Source organism: Asterias amurensis, chromosome 13 (genome assembly GCF_032118995.1).
Source record: "Asterias amurensis chromosome 13, ASM3211899v1".
Taxonomy (NCBI): Eukaryota; Metazoa; Echinodermata; class Asteroidea; order Forcipulatida; family Asteriidae; genus Asterias; species Asterias amurensis.
In genome coordinates this window covers 16,937,201-16,957,187 of record NC_092660.1, presented here as the reverse complement: position 1 = coordinate 16,957,187, position 19,987 = coordinate 16,937,201, and the positions used below count along the sequence as shown (strand labels likewise).

At 40.1% G+C, this 19,987-nt stretch overlaps 1 protein-coding gene across 2 annotated transcripts in view; it reads left to right on the top strand.

Moving 5' to 3' along the window:
* LOC139946054 (rapamycin-insensitive companion of mTOR-like) overlaps positions 1-19,724 on the top strand; it is a 53,988-nt gene extending 34,264 nt beyond the window's left edge. The window contains exons 13-31 of one of the 2 annotated variants that reach the window (XM_071943648.1): positions 544-624; positions 1,439-1,539; positions 2,777-2,945; positions 3,713-3,817; positions 4,512-4,558; positions 5,093-5,243; positions 6,208-6,425; positions 6,715-6,841; positions 7,404-7,645; positions 8,769-9,048; positions 9,396-9,488; positions 9,812-9,918; positions 10,222-11,604; positions 12,097-12,235; positions 12,850-13,195; positions 13,734-14,016; positions 14,593-14,731; positions 15,040-15,162; positions 15,742-19,724. In XM_071943648.1, the coding sequence (XP_071799749.1) occupies positions 544-624; positions 1,439-1,539; positions 2,777-2,945; positions 3,713-3,817; positions 4,512-4,558; positions 5,093-5,243; positions 6,208-6,425; positions 6,715-6,841; positions 7,404-7,645; positions 8,769-9,048; positions 9,396-9,488; positions 9,812-9,918; positions 10,222-11,604; positions 12,097-12,235; positions 12,850-13,195; positions 13,734-14,016; positions 14,593-14,731; positions 15,040-15,132 (4,104 nt within the window). In that variant the 3' untranslated portion in view covers positions 15,133-15,162; positions 15,742-19,724. Of the gene's footprint in view, positions 1-543; positions 625-1,438; positions 1,540-2,776; positions 2,946-3,712; positions 3,818-4,511; positions 4,559-5,092; positions 5,244-6,207; positions 6,426-6,714; positions 6,842-7,403; positions 7,646-8,768; positions 9,049-9,395; positions 9,489-9,811; positions 9,919-10,221; positions 11,605-12,096; positions 12,236-12,849; positions 13,196-13,733; positions 14,017-14,592; positions 14,732-15,039 lie in introns of both variants that reach the window. The other variant, XM_071943647.1, reaches the window with a different exon arrangement.
* The last annotated feature ends 263 nt before the right edge of the window (positions 19,725-19,987 follow it).

Below are 19,987 nucleotides of genomic sequence, written 5' to 3'. Positions count from 1 at the left end.
GGAACGCTAAATTTTGAATGAAAAGAAAAAAATTGTAACTGTTCTGCAATTTTATTTCATGGGGAGTCAGTGAATGATTTCTCTTGTGCATGTATAATAGATCATTCAGTACCCGCAAGTGATGCAGGCCGTGCTGTCATTGCTGGGACGCTGGCAATGCAAGTTTTTGCCCACAACTTTTAAAACTTTTTAGTGCATCTGTCTTATTAATTTACACAATTGTCCCGACAGAACAGCATGATGTTGAACACTGACCATAAACATTTATGGCGTGGCGTACAGATTTGGCTATAGACCTTATGCATTGACCGCCCTCTTAGAGGTAAATCGATGACGACACAACTAAAACACACAGATTTGTAGGCGCGGCCCACAGGTTTGGTCAATGACTGGCCGCTTTTTGACCTCTAGGTGAGGGTGCCCTACGGATATGGCATCATGTGCATAAGGTCCATACCATTGCAACATGCTACACAAATGTCAATGAGCGGACTGTTTCCTGAAGGGTCATACAATGATTTGGATTTGTTTCCTCTTTTACAGAGTATTGTTGAAGTAATCACATCAGGCTCAGACCATTTATCCATCATGGCCACCGTCTTACTGGGTGAACTCTTACACATGGTGAGTCTTAAAGGGTACTGATACCTTTTGTAGAGCAAGGTTTTGGCTGTGACTTGAACCCCTACTCACTGTGAATGAAGATGTATGTAGAAGTTTTAGCTTCATTAGTCGTAATTTCTTTTGAGAAAACCTATTAAACATCACACAGCAGTGTTTATAGGAGAGTTGTGTAAATCCGTTGATGTACATGCTAAAACAATTTTCGCCTCACTGAGACAAAAAATATTTTTGTAAATTTGTTTTACTCATTTCTCAAAAACTGGAGCACCCCATATAGTAATATTTTAAGGGAAGCTTTCGACCATAATTATCTTAACTGTTGTCAGCTTTTGGATTATTTGACATTGAAAAGCTAACCGAGACGGTGTTCAAACAAACTGACTGACTAAATATAAACACATGAGGGCGCTATGCCATTAACCACTAAACGGATGTGGAAAATACGCGACCTAGGTTAGTCAAAATTATTGAAGAGTAAGCACAACAAATCAAGTTGAGAAAGACAATGCAAGGAAGAGGAAAATTTGTACCACGGTCTGACCAGGGCCCAATTTCATAGAGCTGCTAAGCACAAAAATTTGCTAAGCATGACATTTTTGCCTCAATAAAAACAGGATTACCAACCAATTTTCCCACATGATTTTCAGGATAAGCAAACAACAGCTGAATACCTGTAACAAACATTATGGAACAAATGGAAATTTGGCTGGTAATCCTGTTTTTATCAAGGAAGAAATTTCATGCTTAGCAAATTTTTGTGCTACGCAGCTCTATGAAATAGGGCCCTGATGGCTTATGAATGTTTTCCCCCCAGGCGGACCGTATCTTACCATCGGAATGTGAACAGCATCATCATTGTCTACCTACACTTATGATCTTAGCAGCGTCGTTTGACGTTCCTGTACTCCAAAGAAAGTAAGCCAGTATGCTTTGTCAAGTATATTTTGTGTAACGCCTGATGATAACATTCGGTAAAATGATTGCAGCCGTTAAATTAAAGTCTTCCTAACTCATTTCACTAAAGTCTTCCTAACTTAGGATTAATCTTAGGACTTAGGTCGTGTTAAGTTCTGTAACCATAGACATGTAGGCGCATTGAACCCATCCTAAGGACGAGTTACTTGTTCTTACTCGAGATAGGATTAATTCTTGCGTTTCGTGAAATCGGTACCCACTTTTAGTTTATGGATTTGAATTGGCCTTTTCTCACTGCACAGGCCTGATGGTCAAGTAATAAGCCTGTCTAATAATATTGAGTTTTTATATAGCGCTTTTTCACTCCCTATGAGTGTCTCAAAGCGCTTCAAGACATTACCCCTCTACTTGACAATAAGGAAAGAAAACGGTGCAGTTGACTGGACAAGTCTCGTCTGTATTAGAATGGGGCTGCATTGAAAGTGCGTGCGTTTGTTACCTTCACAGGTTACAGCAAAGGGGGTCCCGAAAATATTTGGATATGTGTGAAACTTGTCTATTGAAATGTTTAGACCAATTAAAAAGGAACTCACACTGCGGCAGTTAAAGGCAGTGGACACTATTGGTAACTACTCAAAATAATTATCGGCATAAAACCTCACTTGGTAATGAGTAATGGGGAGAGGTTGATAGTATAAAACATTGTGAGAAACGGCTCCCTCTGAAGTGACGTAGTTATCGAGAAAGAAGTAATTTTCCACGAATTTGATTTCGAGACCTCAAGTTTATCTGAAAGCACACAGCTTCGTGTGACAAGGGTGTTTTTTCTTTCATAGTTATCTCGCAACTCCGATGACCAATCAAGCTCAAATTTTCACAAGTTTGTTCTTTTATGCATATGTTGAGATACACCGAGTGAGAAGACTGGTCTTTGATAATTACCAATAGTGTCCACTGTCTTTAAGTAATCGAGAAGTCCCCTTGATCTACTAAGCGACGGGTAGTCATAGCCGATTTCATACCTCCTCAGGTAGCACTTAAAAAAACCAGTACAGTTCATAGCTAATGAGTCTTCCAAATAACAAGAACTATTCCACAGTCGTAGAATAAAGAGCTAGAAAAGTTCTCAAAGAAAAAATCTTCACAGCAAAGTAAATATCAATGTATTCACATAGTGTTATAAACTGAATATATATATATTATAGTTCTTTTATGGTCATCTTTTGATTATTTTTAGTCGTGCCAGTGCCGCCATAACACACCTTGACCGACTTCATGAGATGAACAAGCGAGGGCCTGTACCCTGCAGTCTGTTTCTCAGCTTCATCATGAGCTTATCGCAGACGTTTATGGCCGACAGGAAATCCAAACTCAACAGGGACAAACTCAAACAGTGCATGACAAAGGTAAAGTTAAGGAGTACTTGTAACCATTTAATTAATGGAAATTTGCATTGGGGATAAGGAATTTTAATTTTGGTTTGAACCATATACACCAATGTGTGTAAGCACTGTACACTGTTAACATCTCTTATATCGTTGCGGTACCCGCTGCCAAAACATAGGATTCGAACTGCCTCTAGCTACCGGGCAACCTCGGTAGTCTAGTTGGTAAGACACTGCTCTAGAATTGCAAGGGTCGTGGGTTCGAATCCCACCCGAGTAACAAGCCTGTGCTATTTTTTTCACAGGACTCGGGAAAGTACTGAGTATACAGTGCTAACACACATCGGTGTATGGGTAAAAAAAACAAAATTAATATTCTTTATCCCCGATGCAAATTTAACATCTATTATATCGTTGCGGTACCCGCTGCCAAAACATAGGATTCGAACTGCCTCTAGCTGCCGGGCAACCTCGGTAGTCTAGTTGGTAAGACACTGCTCTAGAATTGCAAGGGTCGTGGGTTCGAATCCCACCCGAGTAACATGCCTGTGCTATTTTTTTCACAGGACTCGGGGGAAAGTACTGAGTATACAGTGCAAACACACATCGGTGTATGGGTAAAAAACCAAAATTAATATTCATTATCCCCGATGCAAATTTAACATCTCTTACACTGTTTACTGAGTACTTTCCCGAGCTCTGTGATAAAGATCACAGGCATATTACTCGGGTGGGATTCGAACCCACGACCTATTTTCATTAAATAAAAATTTTGTTTTCATTGTCAGGATACTGATGATATCAGTACACAAGCCAGCCTGAAAGAAACTCAAGTGTTGTCTGCCAAAGATTACACATGCTGGAACTGGGAACTCATTGGATGCATCATTAAGGTATGTACATTTCAACAGTGAGGTGAATCCTAAAAAATAATCTTGTAGACCCCTTGCACGACCTGGGAGGCTCCTTCAGGGATGTCATCTCTCTGTTTTAAACTGGAAATCTGTTTCTTCCCCCCCCCCTAAAAAATAAATAAATGAACAAAACAGGAATTTTTTGTCTTTGTTTTGTTTTCAATTTAAATTTGGTAAAATACTATATCAAATGCCCCAGATTGCAGATTAGGGCTTTTAAAACTAAAGATTAGTTAAAAATCAGTCTTCGCAATCGCAAGCTTTCACGCTTTGTGCATACAGTTCAGGTTTTTTTTCAACAGCCTAGCACATCCCTGCACCTCTGAACAATGCATGTCTACCATTTTGGCCTTTTGAGGGTCGTTTCCTCTGCACATTTTGATTTCCAAATTGATTACCGAAAATTGGCGGACAGGATGGGAGCGTTGCACATTGTGCAAGGGGTCTGTAACGGACAGCAATGAGCAAATACCAGAAAAGCACAGGGGGATTGACTATATCAAACCATGCACTGGAACATGGTCGACTATGGTCAATTAGAGAGCTACGTAACGGCTTCTGGTCAAGTCTAGTCACTCACTTTACAACTGAAACACGTGAACAAAACGATCTGAGAGAAATGCACAGTTGGCAACCTCAACACTTACTTATATGATCATTGTTTCTTCTACAGAAAGGGGGTCCATTCTTGAAGAAACTTGAAGATGCTAACATTAACAGGTACTTGTAAACCACCATTAAAATGGTTTTTATCTCCACGCTTCTCAAACATTTGTACAGTTTAATTAACTCTCTGCTTATAAAGCTGTTGGTCCCGTGTGTTGTGTAAAGCACGTAAAAGAACCCAGTGCACTAATCGTAAAGAGAAGGGGTTCGCCCCGGTGTTCCTGGTTTGATTGGCAGCATATTGCGCCACAGCACTTTGTAAACCATAACATGGTGCTATGTAAAGGACGTAGATCTCATAACTCTGACGTACCACATACCTTGCAGGAAAATACTGAATATGAAAGCACTTTGAGCGTCACTGAACCCCAGTGCACCCCTGGTTTGGTTGGCTGCATATGGCACCACAGCACCTTGTAAACCATAACATGGTGCTATGTAAAGAAGTATAATTCAAACGTAGCCCAACATACCTTACAAGTAAAAATTAAATATTGAAGCACCTTGAGCGTTACTGAGTGACGGAAATGAGTGCTATATAGGAAGCCACTATTATTACTGATTCTTCATGTCAACATCTCTCTCCAGGTTTTTCAGAAAGCTGATCGATTTCTACAAACCAACAAGTAAACAATTTGCAAGTATTGAACTGCCAAAGTCGCTGGTTAGACCAACCAATCTTCAGACCCATACACTCGTTGGATGTCAACTCATTGAGTTCTTGTTCGAGGGTGATGACGTAAGTTTTGATTTTCAGCTCTTGAGTTTCGGGAAAATACTGACCATGAAATCTTGATTTCAAAGGCAAAGTATACCTTTGGTTCTTTGAATCGGGAGTGTCTAATCCATATAAAATTAATCTATGAAAAATTTAATTTCAAAAGGTGGTAGTGTTTTTGAGATACCGCCCGAAAATCTGGAGCGGTTATGCTCACGCAGGAAGAATGATCCGTAATTGGAATACACAATCTGAGAAACGTTTCTGCATAAAACGTTTCTTGGATCAAACATTTTTTGAACTCCTCTCTCTTAAAACATATTCTTCCGAGGTGAATTATTTCTCAAAATGCATTATCAACAGCTGCAGTTCTTCTTACCAAGTAAGATTTTATGCTAACAAATGTATGGAGGAATTTCCAAAGGAAAATGCTCCTCACGCATGTGTAGTGCTTTGTAACTAATCTTGACATTTTAACAAGTTGTATCTTGGCACCAAGAAAGTCTATTTATAAAGTTTTATTTTGAGTTCGTTTGTCGTGTTAATAATAACAATAATAATAGGCATTTGTAATGCCCCATATTATTCTTAAGAGATGTTCAAGGGGCAGAGACCCTGTAAACAAAACAATACATGTACATATCCAGTGACAAGAAAGCCAAAATAAAAATTAGGGAAAACATACAATAATTAACAATGGAAAGCAATTAAACTGTGAATTAAAAATAATACATCTTGAAAAGGTGAGTTTTCAGAGTTATTTTGAACTTTCTCGTTCTGACAGAGAACAAGGCTTTATAATCTATGTTTCGTTCACTTTTCCTGACGTAATGTAGAACGAGGCTTTTCGAGAGTTAGCCCAAGACATCGCTGACTGTCTCCTAGAGATCACCCTGGTACCTCATAACAACGTACCCCCAGAGTCCGTCTTCAGTCCACTCATTAGCTTTACAGTTGTTTGTCTTGTTCACTTTTCCTGATTTAGAACGAGGCTTTACAGTTGCTGCGAGAGTTAGCCCAAGACATCGCTGACTGTCTCCTAGAGATCACCCTGGTACCTCATAACAACGTCCCCCCGGAGTCCGTCTTCAGTCCGGTCAGTATTCAGACTACGCTCAGCCAAGACTACTTTCTGTTCATCGGTAAAATATCGCATTCACCCAAAGGAGAGAAGATTATGGAGAAATCCAGCATGTTCCAATAGTGAGTATAACGGGGGGGAGAAATACTGTCTGAAAATGTGTTTTTTTTTTTTTAAACAATTCACATTTCCTTAAGGTGATTCCTCTGTCACCATTTTGGGTGTGATCCCTGGCTACATGGCAGTTACAGGTTGTATGGCTTCTGACTGGCAGCCTCTGAACAAACATACTGACAAAAAGGGAGATTGCAAACATAAGGGGCGACGCCCGTTAATTCAGAGGTCACAATTTTAAAGCCCGTTGTGAAGTCACTTTACCTAAAGATTTTCTTTGTTTGTTTGTCTTGGCAGTATTCTTGACGTTTGTTCATTACAAGGTCACGAGGTCCTACAGAAGCTTATCTCTACCTGTTTGGACTGTAGCCGAGACGGACTTGGGAGGACCATTCTTAGTAAACTACTTACATCCGCATCAGATGTATGTCTTATCAATTCATTTAATTGGTTAAAGACATTGGACACTATTGGTACTTGTCAAAGACCAGTCTTCTCACTTGGTGTATCTCAACATATGCATAAAATAACAAACTTGTGAAAATTTGAGCTCAATTGGTCGTTGAAGTTGCGAGATATTAATGAAAGAAAAAAACAACCTTGTGTGCTTTTAGATGGTTGATTTTGAGACCTCAAATTCTAAATCTGAGGTCTCAAAATCAAATTCGTGGAAAATTACTTCTTTCTCGAAAACTATAACACTTCAGAGGGAGCCGTTTCTCACAATGTTTAACACTATCAACCTCTCCCCATTACTCGTCACTAAGAAAGGTTTTATGCTAATAATTATTTTGAGTAATTACCAATAGTGTCCACTGCCTTTAACTCTGGTTGTGAAGCCAATATTTATCCGAAGAGCAAACTTGATCACTGCACTAACAAGGAACCCCACGGAGAGAAGACAAGGAAGTTTCAGTTTCAGATGTGGGAGGAAACAGGTTTGCATTTCTAATAACCCAATAATAATGATATTTTTTTATTAACAGTCCGTACGTCTGTACGCCACCGGTCACCTCAGAGTCCAACTCCGCGCCCAGATTCCTTTCTTCCAGAACTGGGGCATGGAGTTCCTAGTCACACAGCTGTACGACAAGAATTCCGCTGTAACTTCAGAGGCTATTGAGATCATTGAAGAAGCGTGCGAAGACGACTCCAATCTACACAGCTTGGTACAGATACGGCCGTCGTTACTTCATATGGGAGACAGGGGGGTGCTACTACTAACAAGGTATGGGCGGTCAACCTCATATTAAAATGCCCTGTGCAATGTTTTACTTAAAGGATAATAATATTAATAATAATAATACAAAGCATTTATAAGGCGCTACACAAAGAACAGAGCGCCTATCATTAACAAAGGGAGGGCAACACAAGAAGAAAAACAAAACCAGACCAACGACAGGCAAATAGAGAAACAAAAAAAGGAGCAAATTAGGATGGTGCTGGAAATAAAAATGTCTTGAGGAGGCGTTTAAAAACACCCAAAGATGCATCTTCTCTCAGACATGTTAGTAGCGCGTTCCACAAGCGCTGTGCAGCAACTGCGAAGGCTGTGTCCCCTGCTTTCCTTTTTGATCTAGGAATGGATAGCCGGGTCAAGTCTGACGAGGATACATTTGGTTTTTGGAACTGTTCGATTGTTTTAATCCTGTTTACATGTAGATGTACATACAATAAAACTAACCCATGAAAATTCAATTTAAAAGATGGTAGCGTTTTTAGAGAAATCGCCGAAAATCTGGAATGGTTATCTCCACACAGGAAGATTAATCCGTAATCTGAAAACACAATCTGAGAAATGCGTCTGCATGAAACGTTTTCCAGATTAAAAACTTTCTTCTATCCCCGCAGGTACCCATTTTTTTTACCCCTGGGTGAAGAGAAGCAATTTTAGCAAAGCATTTGCTCAGGGTTCAAACCCACACTCTGATGACTTAACAACATAATAATATCGAAGTCTTATAATAGCGCACGTATCTACCAAACAAGGTACTCAAGGCGCTGAGTATTTACAAACTTTCAGAAAGATAGGTAATTGCAGTGATGAATTTTGAGACCCAATTAGTTAGCACCTTGTAAGCCACAGCCAGGAACACCGGGGCGAACCCTTTCTCTTTTCGATAAGTGCACTGGGTCCTTTTACATGCGTTACACAACACATGGGACCAACAGCTTTTTGTCCCATCCGAACTTGAATTTGATGCTCTTAATCGCTCGGCCATGACACCCAAGTATAAAGCTCAGGTGGTGATTTTGTTTTATGTTTATTTACTTATTAAATTCAAGTATCACAGTTATTTTTCAATTAGTCGCCTGAAGTTATCACCAAATTTGTGTCGTACCTCTCTCAGGTTTCTGTCGACACCCAAGGGCTTCAAATATCTCTCGGAAGTAAACTTTGTCACCCATGAACTAGAGAAATGGCGAACCTCCTACAACTGTAAGTACGTGACCTTGGTGGAGACCGAGATCAACGAAGCTTTCACTTGCTACCAGAAACCCATCTTCGAAGGCGGATTCATAAGACGATCTCGAGATGAGAAGAAGAAAAGGAAAGATGTCTACGTTCCGGTTCATCTGTACGGTCAGTTGGTTCAACACAAGGCCGGATGTGAGACACTTGAGAAACAGGTAATAAATTGTGTTATTTGGTTTTAAAGGCAGCGGACACTATTGGTGATTACTCAAAATAATGATTAGCATAAAACCTTTCTTGATTAAGAGTAATGGGGAGAGGTTGATGGTATAAAACATTGTGAGAAACGGCTCCCGCTGAAGTGCCATAGTTTTCGAGAAAGAAGTAATTTTCCACGAATTTGATTTCGAGACCTCAGATTCAGAACTTGAGGTCTCGAAATCAACCGTCTAAAACGCACACAACTCTGTGGTTCTGTTGTAAATTTATGATGTACTCCATGTTGTTTATTTTTCCTTACAATAATTGGATGGTTTTTGATATTGCATGTTTTTTTTAACAGCAATACATTCCTGAGCTGTGTGATATTGTACGATACGCTGACATTACATCGTACTCTAGTATACTCAACCTAAAGGCAGCTTTGTGGGCTCTGGTAAGTTTCTACCCCTACTCCTACCCATGGCCCTGCTAACCTCTATTCTTGTTGAACCCCATCCCTGCTAAACCCTACTCCTGCCAAAGGCCCACTTGTTTTGTTGACATTGGTTTTTGATACTAATAAAAAAATTCCCATCTTAGTTTTTATTTTTAAGCACCTTTTTAGACACATCCAAACGATGAATGCCAACTCATTATTAACATTTTATGTATCAATTTGTTGTGTCTGAAGAAGAGGGAAATTATCAAAAACAAAAGAGTTCTCTCGTTTGATAAACTTATTATCTCTTGCAATTGAAAGTTATTTTTCGTTCACAGGGTCACACAGGAACATCATCCTACGGCCTTCAGTTGTTAAGTGCAGAATCCATTATCCCTGACATCATACGGCTAGCTGAAGAATGCGAAGTCTTCTCCATACGAGGGTAAAATTATTTCTAGTTTAACTTTCAAGTCAAGAAGTCCCCTTGACCCACTAAACGAAAGTAGTACTCCCGTCCGAAGTAGTTATTGAGAAGGACAGTTCTTTTCGGAACAAAGTAGTCTCCTGAATTCTAAAATCTACTCCGCTGCAGTAGAACAAATAGCAAGATCTCAAAGAACAAAATCTACACAGTGTAGTAAATAATATATAACTAGTGGTTAACGACTCAACGTTAACAATGTATTTTCTCTTCCGTTAAGAAAACCTGCAAGTTGTTAATGTGATGTTCTAACTTTCTCCAAAGGACCTGCTTCTATGTCTTGGGACTCTTCTCCAAGAACCGCCAAGGAGCAGATCTTCTGAGCTCTCTCGGATGGGAGAGCGTACGCCACAGTCGCGCCGAGTACTTTCCCGTTCTGGAGGAGCGCCATAATCTCTTTGACGAGCTCGGTCGGTTCACCGACCGCTCAGGATCCTCACCTTTTCCGTACTCCCCACTGGGTGAATCCACCTACACACTGGACAGCCCCAAGTTGTTTCTCCGCGACAAGCTGCCGGATCTGGAGAGTCCCAAACTCATCATTGAAAACGACCCGGACGGGAAAAATGTGTTTTTTGTGGGCGGAGAAGTGAGTCCGTGCCGGAGTTCCAGTCCCCAGCATGGATTCTCGGAAGAGGATGAAAGTGACTCTCAGTTTATGTCGGACGAGAAGTCGCCGTCGCTCGCCCCCCCGGTTCAGAGGATGGGACGAAGAGACCGGACCAAATCGAGCCCAACCAAAATGTTAATGGTTGGAATCGCCGAGCAGAGGACTCACGGGAGCACTAGCGAGATTGAGAAGAGGTCAAGGGTCATGGGTAGTGACCTGGAGGTGCGGACCAGGTCGGGCTCCCACAGCGACATGCCAGTTAGAACTCAGAATCACGATAGTGCGAAATTCTCCAAATATGCAACTATTGGACATGTTGGGGGGACGCCAAGGAGTAGTATCCTGAGACGGGTGCAGACCATGCCGGCCATGGAAGAACCCAACGGTCAGAGGAAGAATGGCCGCTTGACAAAACTGAGGAGTAACAGTGACGCGAGCTCCAAACCACCAAGATCCTCGTCCCCGAACCCAAATATAGCACGTTTCCATTCCGACATCATGCCTGATCGTGCACGGGCGTCATCGATGCGCGAGCGTAGTTTCGGACGCCGCTGCGACAGCAACGAGAGCGGACGCAGCAGCTTTGGCACAAAGAGTCGCAGTGAGAGTTTTGCGACGGACACCACTCAGACCAGCGGGATCAGCTCTTTGCATTCCAACCCGGGGAGTCCTCCGACGGAATCCTCCAACGCCAGCGTAAACACCATCACAAGTAGTCAAACAATCAAAGGTATTCATTCCTCAGACACCTTGCGAAAGCAGCACAATCTTAAGCGGACTCCTAGTTTCATGAAACGCTTATCGAAGACCGTCTCGTCGAACTTTAACACACCGTATTCCAACGTCCTGGAGACGAGTGCTGTCTTCACAACTAGTCGGGACGCTCATGGCTACGCTGCGTTGAAAGCATTGCGTATTCATCGTCAGGTGTCAGGGGACCAGACTGCTCAGAATAACGCACGTCGTCCGGCCTCTATCAGCAGTCATGATGAGCTGGCTTACCATGTGGAAGAAAGAAAGAAGGGACTTCTTGTCGAGTAAGTACACTCTTGTGCCTTGTGCTGAACTGGCTTACTTATCAACTACCTTACTCTTGCCCAAATCCTCATATTTCTTTTTTTACTGATTCTCTCAGAACAAACTGGGATCAACTCCTAAAATGTGTCTCTGATGAAATTGTTACATCACTGGATGATATTAAATGGTCAGACAGTAGGATGGTTGACTGTAATGTGTAGATGCATTCACCACATGAAAGCATGTTGCAGGCTGGTGTAGTTTATCTATAATTCTAAATCTCAGTGGATGACATTGAATGGTCAGACAGTAGGAGGGTTGACTGTCTACTGTGTACAAGTAGATGCTTCACCACAGTGTAGGCTGGCATAGTTTATCTATCATTTAGAACACTAAAGTTTATTGGGTGGTCAGACAGTAGGACGGTTAGAGATTATTTTCATTTGCATCTCTAAAGGGTTAAGATGCAACATCTTAAACTCAGCTCTTTGTTGTTTTTGATTTCCCGCTAGTCGGACAGTAAGTATAAACTCTCTGGATGTCATCAGAGGGGTACCCAAACCTCGATCTAATACCCACACCTCATCCCAGTCAGTGACGGGGGAGTATCTAGGGCTGTGTCTACCGGTAGATGTCAGCCTCATATTCCATGTAAGTATTTCTAGGTTTCAACATTACACCTTTGGTTAATAATAAGTCCAACTTTTATATCAATCAAAAACAAAAACCAGGGCCCAATTTCACCGAGCTGCTAAGCACAAAAATTTTGCTTAGCATGACATTTTCTTCCTTGATAAAAACAGGGTTACCAACCAAATTTCCACTTGATTTTCAGGATAAGCAAACAACACCTGAATACCAGTAACAAGCAATAATGCCACAAATGGAAATTTGGTTGGTAATCCTGTTTTTTACCAAGGCAGAAATTTCATGCTAAGCCAATTTGTTTGCTTAGCAGCTCTATGAAATTGTGCCCTTATCAAACTCAAAACCCCCAAAAGTACTGGAAAACCATATAATGTGACTCACAAACCAAATGTAAGTCAAAAATAGATCCAAGTATAATTCCAAATGTAACTTTTCTTCAAACCCAAAAGTGACTAAACACAGCAAAAAAAGGAACACATTTTTTTAAAGGCATTACCCATTAATTAAATGAAAGGCAAGTATAAAGAGAACGTGAAGAATTTTTTGAGTACATTCTCGATGAGCTCCTCATAATGAAGTGGGCTAGCCGTCTAAGCTTGTTCCTCCTCTTTATTCAGACTGATGAAAGTCAGTACCGTGGAGGTCGACGCCCGCCACCAAGGACCTCCTCAGAGAACTCTGGTTTCCAAGAGTTCTCCAGCATCGACCCATCGGCCCTTGTTCCCGATGGCCGGCTTCGCCCTGACAAGCACAACGATACGGGAGACATAGACCACGTCAATCCGAGCGAATCGTTATACACCGACCCACAAGATGATGGTAGCTACGGTAACCACAGTGAGTTCAGGGCAAGGAAGGGGAGTGTTCCGATTGAGTTTACCGAAGACACGAAGCATCTTGTGGAGCACTGCTTGATCTGCACCAAGATGAGGAGCCTGACTAATCTGGACGCGGAGGAAGACGGTAAGAGTTAAGTAGATTGTGCCATGACCTGAATCACTACTCACTGTGAATGAAGATGTATGTAGTATAATTTTGTTGTGTTGTCATTTAGCCTTCGAGAAAGACTCTGCTAGGGTCGAAATGTCAGGCCATTAACTATTTACCTGTGAAAAGTTTCAGCTTCATTAGTCTTAAGATTTTTAGAAAAAAATTGAAAACTACAGAGCAATTGTTTTCAGGAGAATCGCGTAAATTTGTTGTTCATTCTGAAACAATGTTTGTCTTACTGTTTAAACTAGTTAAACAGTGTTGTGGTTTTGACTTTAAGAAAAGTCAAGTTAAAGATTACTGGAATGTTATTGGCTCAGTGACCTGGGGCCGATTTCACAGAGATAGTCCTAACTTAGGACTAGTCCTACGATTCTTTAGGAGTTATTGAAAAACTTAAGGCTAGTTCTACTAAAGTTAACAGATAATTCTGGTGAAATGCACCAACGTAGAGCGCATTGAAACATTATTTTGAAAGTTATTATTATTATTATTCCGATTTGTTTTTCAGAAGATGACCGGCTTCGCTCTATCAGTGAGGCAGACAGCAACCTTCCTCAGACCCGGCCTCGTCTACGAGGTTCAAGCGCCGCCAGTGGCCGCTACACTCCAACCAGTGCCGATATGTCCTCAACCAGCACGGGGAGTGCGCACAGCTCTGATTCTAGTCACTCCACGCGTATGCGACAGGATACCCCACGAGGGCGGGCTTTGATACGCAAAGAGGTGCTACGTCTAGTCATTAATCTAGGTAGCTCAGTGGGGATGAAAGCCCAGGAACAAGGTCTCTTAAGGTAGGTTCTAGAGTGGCTTTGTATAAAATCATTTTATCGTCATCATGGTTGGGAAAACAAACCGGCTCTTTTTCAGAGCCAACACTCCCTCAAAAGAGATTTATTACATGGTTGTACTTGCAAGTTTAATATTATCTATAGTTTATTCTTATTCTTCAAACCATGCAAAGCTTCAGACATCACTTACAGAATTTATTTTTGCTTACAAAACAGTTGCTGGCCGTGTAGCACTTTATGTAATCCACCATATACATAAACTGACAAACCCATCGAAATTTGAGATCGATTGGCCATCTGGGTCACAAAAAAAAGTGAAAAACCGGTGACACATTTGGCATGCCATTAATGAAAACAACGAGAATAAAACTCTCACTGAGGGATAAACTCCAAAACAGAGTTTTTAATTTCTCATCAAATATGACATTTCAGTCATAAACATTTTTAGGGATGTTTTCTACTATCGTCATCATTAGACTGTGTAAGTTTTATGTAAATCTGTAAATCTTAGACAAGTACTTTTCTAACCAATTCTGTAATGTTCCTTTAACTATTGACTTGTTCTGTTCTTTCATTTAGCTTGAGAGAGAAATTCCCTTCAACATTTGAGAGTGTGTGTCTGTATTCCGACGTTGCGTTCCTGATTGGTAACTGTAGCTATCGACTCTCCGCTAGACGCTTCATCCAGGAGCTGTTTCAAGATCTCAAATACACAGAGGTTAGTCTGGGCTCAAATTCAATGAGCTGTTTAAGTGTGAAAATGTTTGTAAAAACTTTCTGAAAGTGTCCCGCTAAATTACAAAGAAAATTGTGGCCATTGAGAAAGCTTTTGATCATGAAGTCATACACCTGGGCCAGCCCCAAGTAACCTGCTCCACAAGTAGGGATTTACGAAGCCATCCATTGGAATGCTCACGAGGGACACCTGGGTCTACTCGGGGCAAGCTAATCGAACGCACCCACTGCCTGTCTTCAGTAAAACAAATGAAAAATTATTTACTACTTGTCTACCTTTTTTTCTTGTAGCTGTTCGAGGAAGCTAGAGAGATCCAAGGCGTGCAGGAGATCGAGAAGAAGCTTGAAGAAACAAGTAACGTCTTATCGGTGGTTTGTCAATAAATCAGTCATGAAAGTGGATTCATCATCATGGTAATGCTTGAGTGTGCTTAGATTGATACCTCTTACACGCACTTATTGTGTCAGCCATTTTGGTAATCAAAATATTCACAAAGGATTGAATTTCTATACCTCTTACACGCACTTATCGTGTCAGCCATTTTGGTAGTCGAAATATTCACAAAGGAAGTGACTCTGAAAATGGTGGAAATGGTTGGTGCGCATTTTGTGGAAGTGCGTTCCATAAACAAACTCCATAAACTTGCTAAGCTCTCAGATTTGCTTTGTGGAAACTGGCTACCAGCTAATGAAGTGCAAATCTTGCTCGATGATGAGACTGGCGCCCTGCAAATGCCTGCCAAGGAAATAAATCTGCTTAGCAGTAATTTGTGTTTTTTACACTTTATGATTAGCTCTAAGGCTCAGTGTTCAAAAGGCTTTCAGTACAAGATGAAGCTGTGTAACATACAATACACTTTGCAAGTGTCACTAAGATTCAGTTTTTGGGGAATCTAGGGTTCCCAAGTGTTAAGGAAAAACAAGCATTTTAGTAATAAACATTTTAGCGCTTAATGTGTGGTACCTCTAAGCACTTACTTTGTTCTACTACAGGTATGCAGTGTATGTTAAAAAAACAAGACCCAATTGTTTACAAGACACAATGTAACGGTTAACAAGATGTAGCGCAATCCTCAGCCAACCATAGCAGAAAACACCGGAGTGATCACCCCTTCTCTTAAAGACAAGTGTACTGTGTTCTTTTACGTCCCATCCAGAGAATGAAGCAATAATTGTTAAGTGTCTTGCTTAAGGACACAAGTGTCAAGACTGGGACTCGAACCCACACGCTGCCAAACAGAAACACCAGAGCTTGAGTCCAGGGGCACTCGACCGCACGGCCAGGACACCCAAAGTTTGAATACCAGCGATACTTACACAGTCTATAGACAATGTGACCTATTTTTACATTCAAACCGCCCTCCGTTGCACTGTACACGTCATGTTTTGCCGGGCAAAATGACACGTAGTCATGGTTAGATTGCGTGTACTTTCTAGCTGGCTGCCAAAACACAAAGGTTTTGCCCAGCGGCATGTGCGTAAATCACGTTATGGTTTTTGAGTGACGTCAGAGGTCACATCATCTATTGCAAAAAACAAACATTTTATTGAGCATAATAAACTACTAGTCAAAACTGTTTCTGTCTTTGTAATCGCACACATGAATCTGGCACTTTCTTAGCTAAGCACCAACAAATATTTGTTTAGGAGAATAGGGTAAGTTACCAGCCAAGTGTGATACCTTTATTATAGCAACTGGTTCCCTGTTTGTTCTCGTCCGCTTAGCATTACAGAAATTGGCATTTTAATGCTAGATATATCTAGTATAAATGTGTGGTACAAATGCACGACATGCTAATTCAAAGTATTCTTTACTAAAGTTATGACCGTATTCTTTGTCATGGAAAACAAAAGTCACTTGATTTTTTAGATATACATGTAGGAAATCAATTCGGCCATTTTCCAAAATCATGACTTGGGCTTGGACTCTGCCTTTTTGGAACTTTGTAAGAAAAGCACACAATTTCTAAATAACTGATGGACTCCAAACCTGAGCCCAGCCCATGGTTGGAAAAACATTTAGTGTGAAACTTGAATTAGTTTTGGTTCTCAGAATTACACAAACAACGCCAAACTACCTTGGGTGTCTGCTGCCACCTACTGTCTGGTTTGGACCAGGCAAAGGTAGTCACAGAACACGTTCTGCGAATGTGCTATAATATGTTGCATTGCCGCGAGAGGAAAGACTTAAAGGAACCTAAATTCAATTCCTTCAACAAGTATTCTTCAACTTTCTTTTCTGAAACACTGCCTTTCTTTTGTAAATCCTAAATACTGTCTGGGCTTATCCACAAGAAACATTAGGGAACTGACAATAAATGAACAAAAGAGGGGGCTGTAACAACTCTACACTGTCGTGGCCCAATTTTTCACCACAAAAGTGTCTCCCACAACTCGAAAAAATAACTTGATGTGTACTGTCCCACCTTGAGAGTCCATGGCTGAAAACAATTATCAAAAACTTGTGACAACAATCTTTTTTTTCTTATGTGACATCTCAGTTTTATGACAGTTAATACAAAGCTAAAACAATGACCTTTTGAAATTAATTGCTAAACTCTAAGGGCCTGGCTGTCATGTTTGTTTCAACTCGAAACAAATTTAAACTCTTGGGTTTTGTTTTTGGGAGAACTCATGTACATGCCTGGAATGACACAGAGGCCATGAAGGCCCATGTTGCCCCTGGTTTTGGCCTTGGTGCCCCTTGAAAAGTTTCCTATAGACAGTTGAAGTGCTCTTTTCAAAATGAAACGAACCTTGCCCTCTCAAAAATATGAGATTCCAGGCCGGCTCATGGGAATTTTAATAGGTGTATTCTTTTGTCTTTCTGGTTACCATGGTTATCTGGCTTTCCTGTGTAAATAACATTGAATCTAATGTGGAATTTACGGCTCAGCTTAAAGGGTCTATGTACTTTCTTCTAACACAAAACACAATGTCCACAGATTTACATTGAAGCTAACACAGTTTGTAGTTAATGATAGTGGAAAGCTGCCCTTAAAATATTACTTACTGAGGTGCTGTAGTTTTTGAGAAATGAGTAAAAAAAATTTACAAAAATAATTTTATGGTATGTTACCATAACTGGTTAATAAGTTTTACATGCTAAAGTAATTTTCGTCTCATTGAGACGAAAATTATTTTGTCTTGTTTTACTCGTTTCTCATTTCTACAGCAACTCAGTGAGTAAAATTTGAAGGGAAGCTTTCTACTATCATTATCTACAAACTGTGTAATGTAAATCTGTGGACATTTTGAAAAAGTACCCAAATCCTTTAAGAAAAGGGACTTTATCCAATTAAAATCATGTGCAAGTAATTTAAGGTTTATAAAAAGTGCAATAATTTTTGTCAAATTCCGATGATTGTGTTCAACAACTTCTTAAATCACAAACCGAAGAAAACAAAATTAAAAATACATTACTGATGTTGGACAGGACCAATCTGTTGTAAAAAAGAAGTAACTTTTGTATGAGATTTGAATGTTGGTGAAATATTTTGAATGTTTAAATCCAATTCATGTATTCTAAAGGAATGCTCAGAAATTTGAGAAAAGTGAGGGGCGAAAAATATTGCAGCCACAAAGACAAATTTTAGAGTTTTTGTATACTGCTTTAAGTAATCCATTGCCCACCCATTGTATATTATTCGATTTGTTTGGTCCTTTTACAGTTTTGCAGCAGTGTTTGCTAAAATTTTAAATCATGAATTTAATCAATCTTAATAAAAAATATTGATTTACCAAGCTTTAACTTTTGTTTCTTATTTGGAATCAAAATGCGAAATGGTTGGAAATCAAATCTGTAAAAGTGAAGTTTACCGCATTCACAAACAATTTAAGTTAATGCTTTTTGTTATGTTCATAATGTTCATGTTTTAATCTTTGTGGCAAAAGGACTGTATTCAAAAAAAGAAACTATTCCAGGTTTCTACAAAAGTGAAATCACAACAATATTTCTCAAAAAATGCAAACTGAGCCTAAGCTTGTTAACCCACCTTCTAACATAAAGACATGGAGCATAACTGAATAAAAATTTTCACGCACACAATTTGCTAAGAAGATATAGGTAACCAACCATGGACCTATAAGACGTTTACTGATTGAGTGGTAGTTCCACCCAGATTGAAATGCTTACCCCAATCAGCAAACCTTATGGGTTACACAATATAAAACCCAGTTTTAAACTTTTGCTTGTGTGCGTGTGTACTCCACATTACTAGGCATTCTTTGCTTACACTGCAAGCGCAGAAATTCGGCGCTTGCACAGTAAGCGGGGAATGGTGATCATTAGTGTGGAAATTCGGCAATAGGGAGCGCCATGAAATTGACCCCTGGCTAGCCATGTATGAAAGTCATGTTGCGTTTCATATGGGGGTGCGCCTTATACATCAACACGTGAATCTTATTTTGGTAGTTTAAGGGTATTGCACCTTATAACCCCTAGCAACTTATCTGCAGGAAATTACTGTAGAAGAATCTCCCCCATGAGTCATGACCTTAATATGTAGGCCACGTTTTGCTGTGAATTTCTGTGATTTGGGAGTAATGTTCCTCAGAAGTTCTACTTTGAGAAGAGTTTCTAGATCATCAATATCTACGTTTTCAATTGGGGGGGACATGATCCCCTTTTACTCTCAGAGATTAAGGTGATTTTTAAACGAGAGATACTTAATTGAAGTATTATGCAATTTCTCACATTTGATGTACTGAAACGGTGTAAATACCTTGAAAAGTTATATAGCGTATATTTGAGCCAAAAATATAGTGTAAAAAAACTCTGTGATCGTTAGAGATACATTTAGCGTTGAGTTTCTGTAAATATAACAGTATACATGTACCCAAAGAGGCAAAATTTGAAAAAATTTATGAAATGATAATGATTATTTATTAGTGGCTTAAGATCTTTTGAGTTAATGTTTTTGTCAGAATGGTTATAATTTCTGCTGAAAAAAGTTACTCTTTTAGTGAGTTTTTTTTGTGTGGGCATGGGGTGGGGTGGGTGGGTTTAAAGGGAGGGGAGGGTTGGCTGAGGGGCTCCGAGTTCATGGGTTGGGGAGACATTTTAAAGGGACATCCATTAGTATAATGTTGTTTGTAATTAGTATAAGTTTGTAGGAACAAAAACTTTAGGCACTCAGGGTTGTAAAAGCAATTCTGAATCATGCTGCTACGTTCTTTGTGTATTACCTGTATCCAGCTATAAAAAACAGAACGGACATGTGAAGAGGGTTGTATGTTT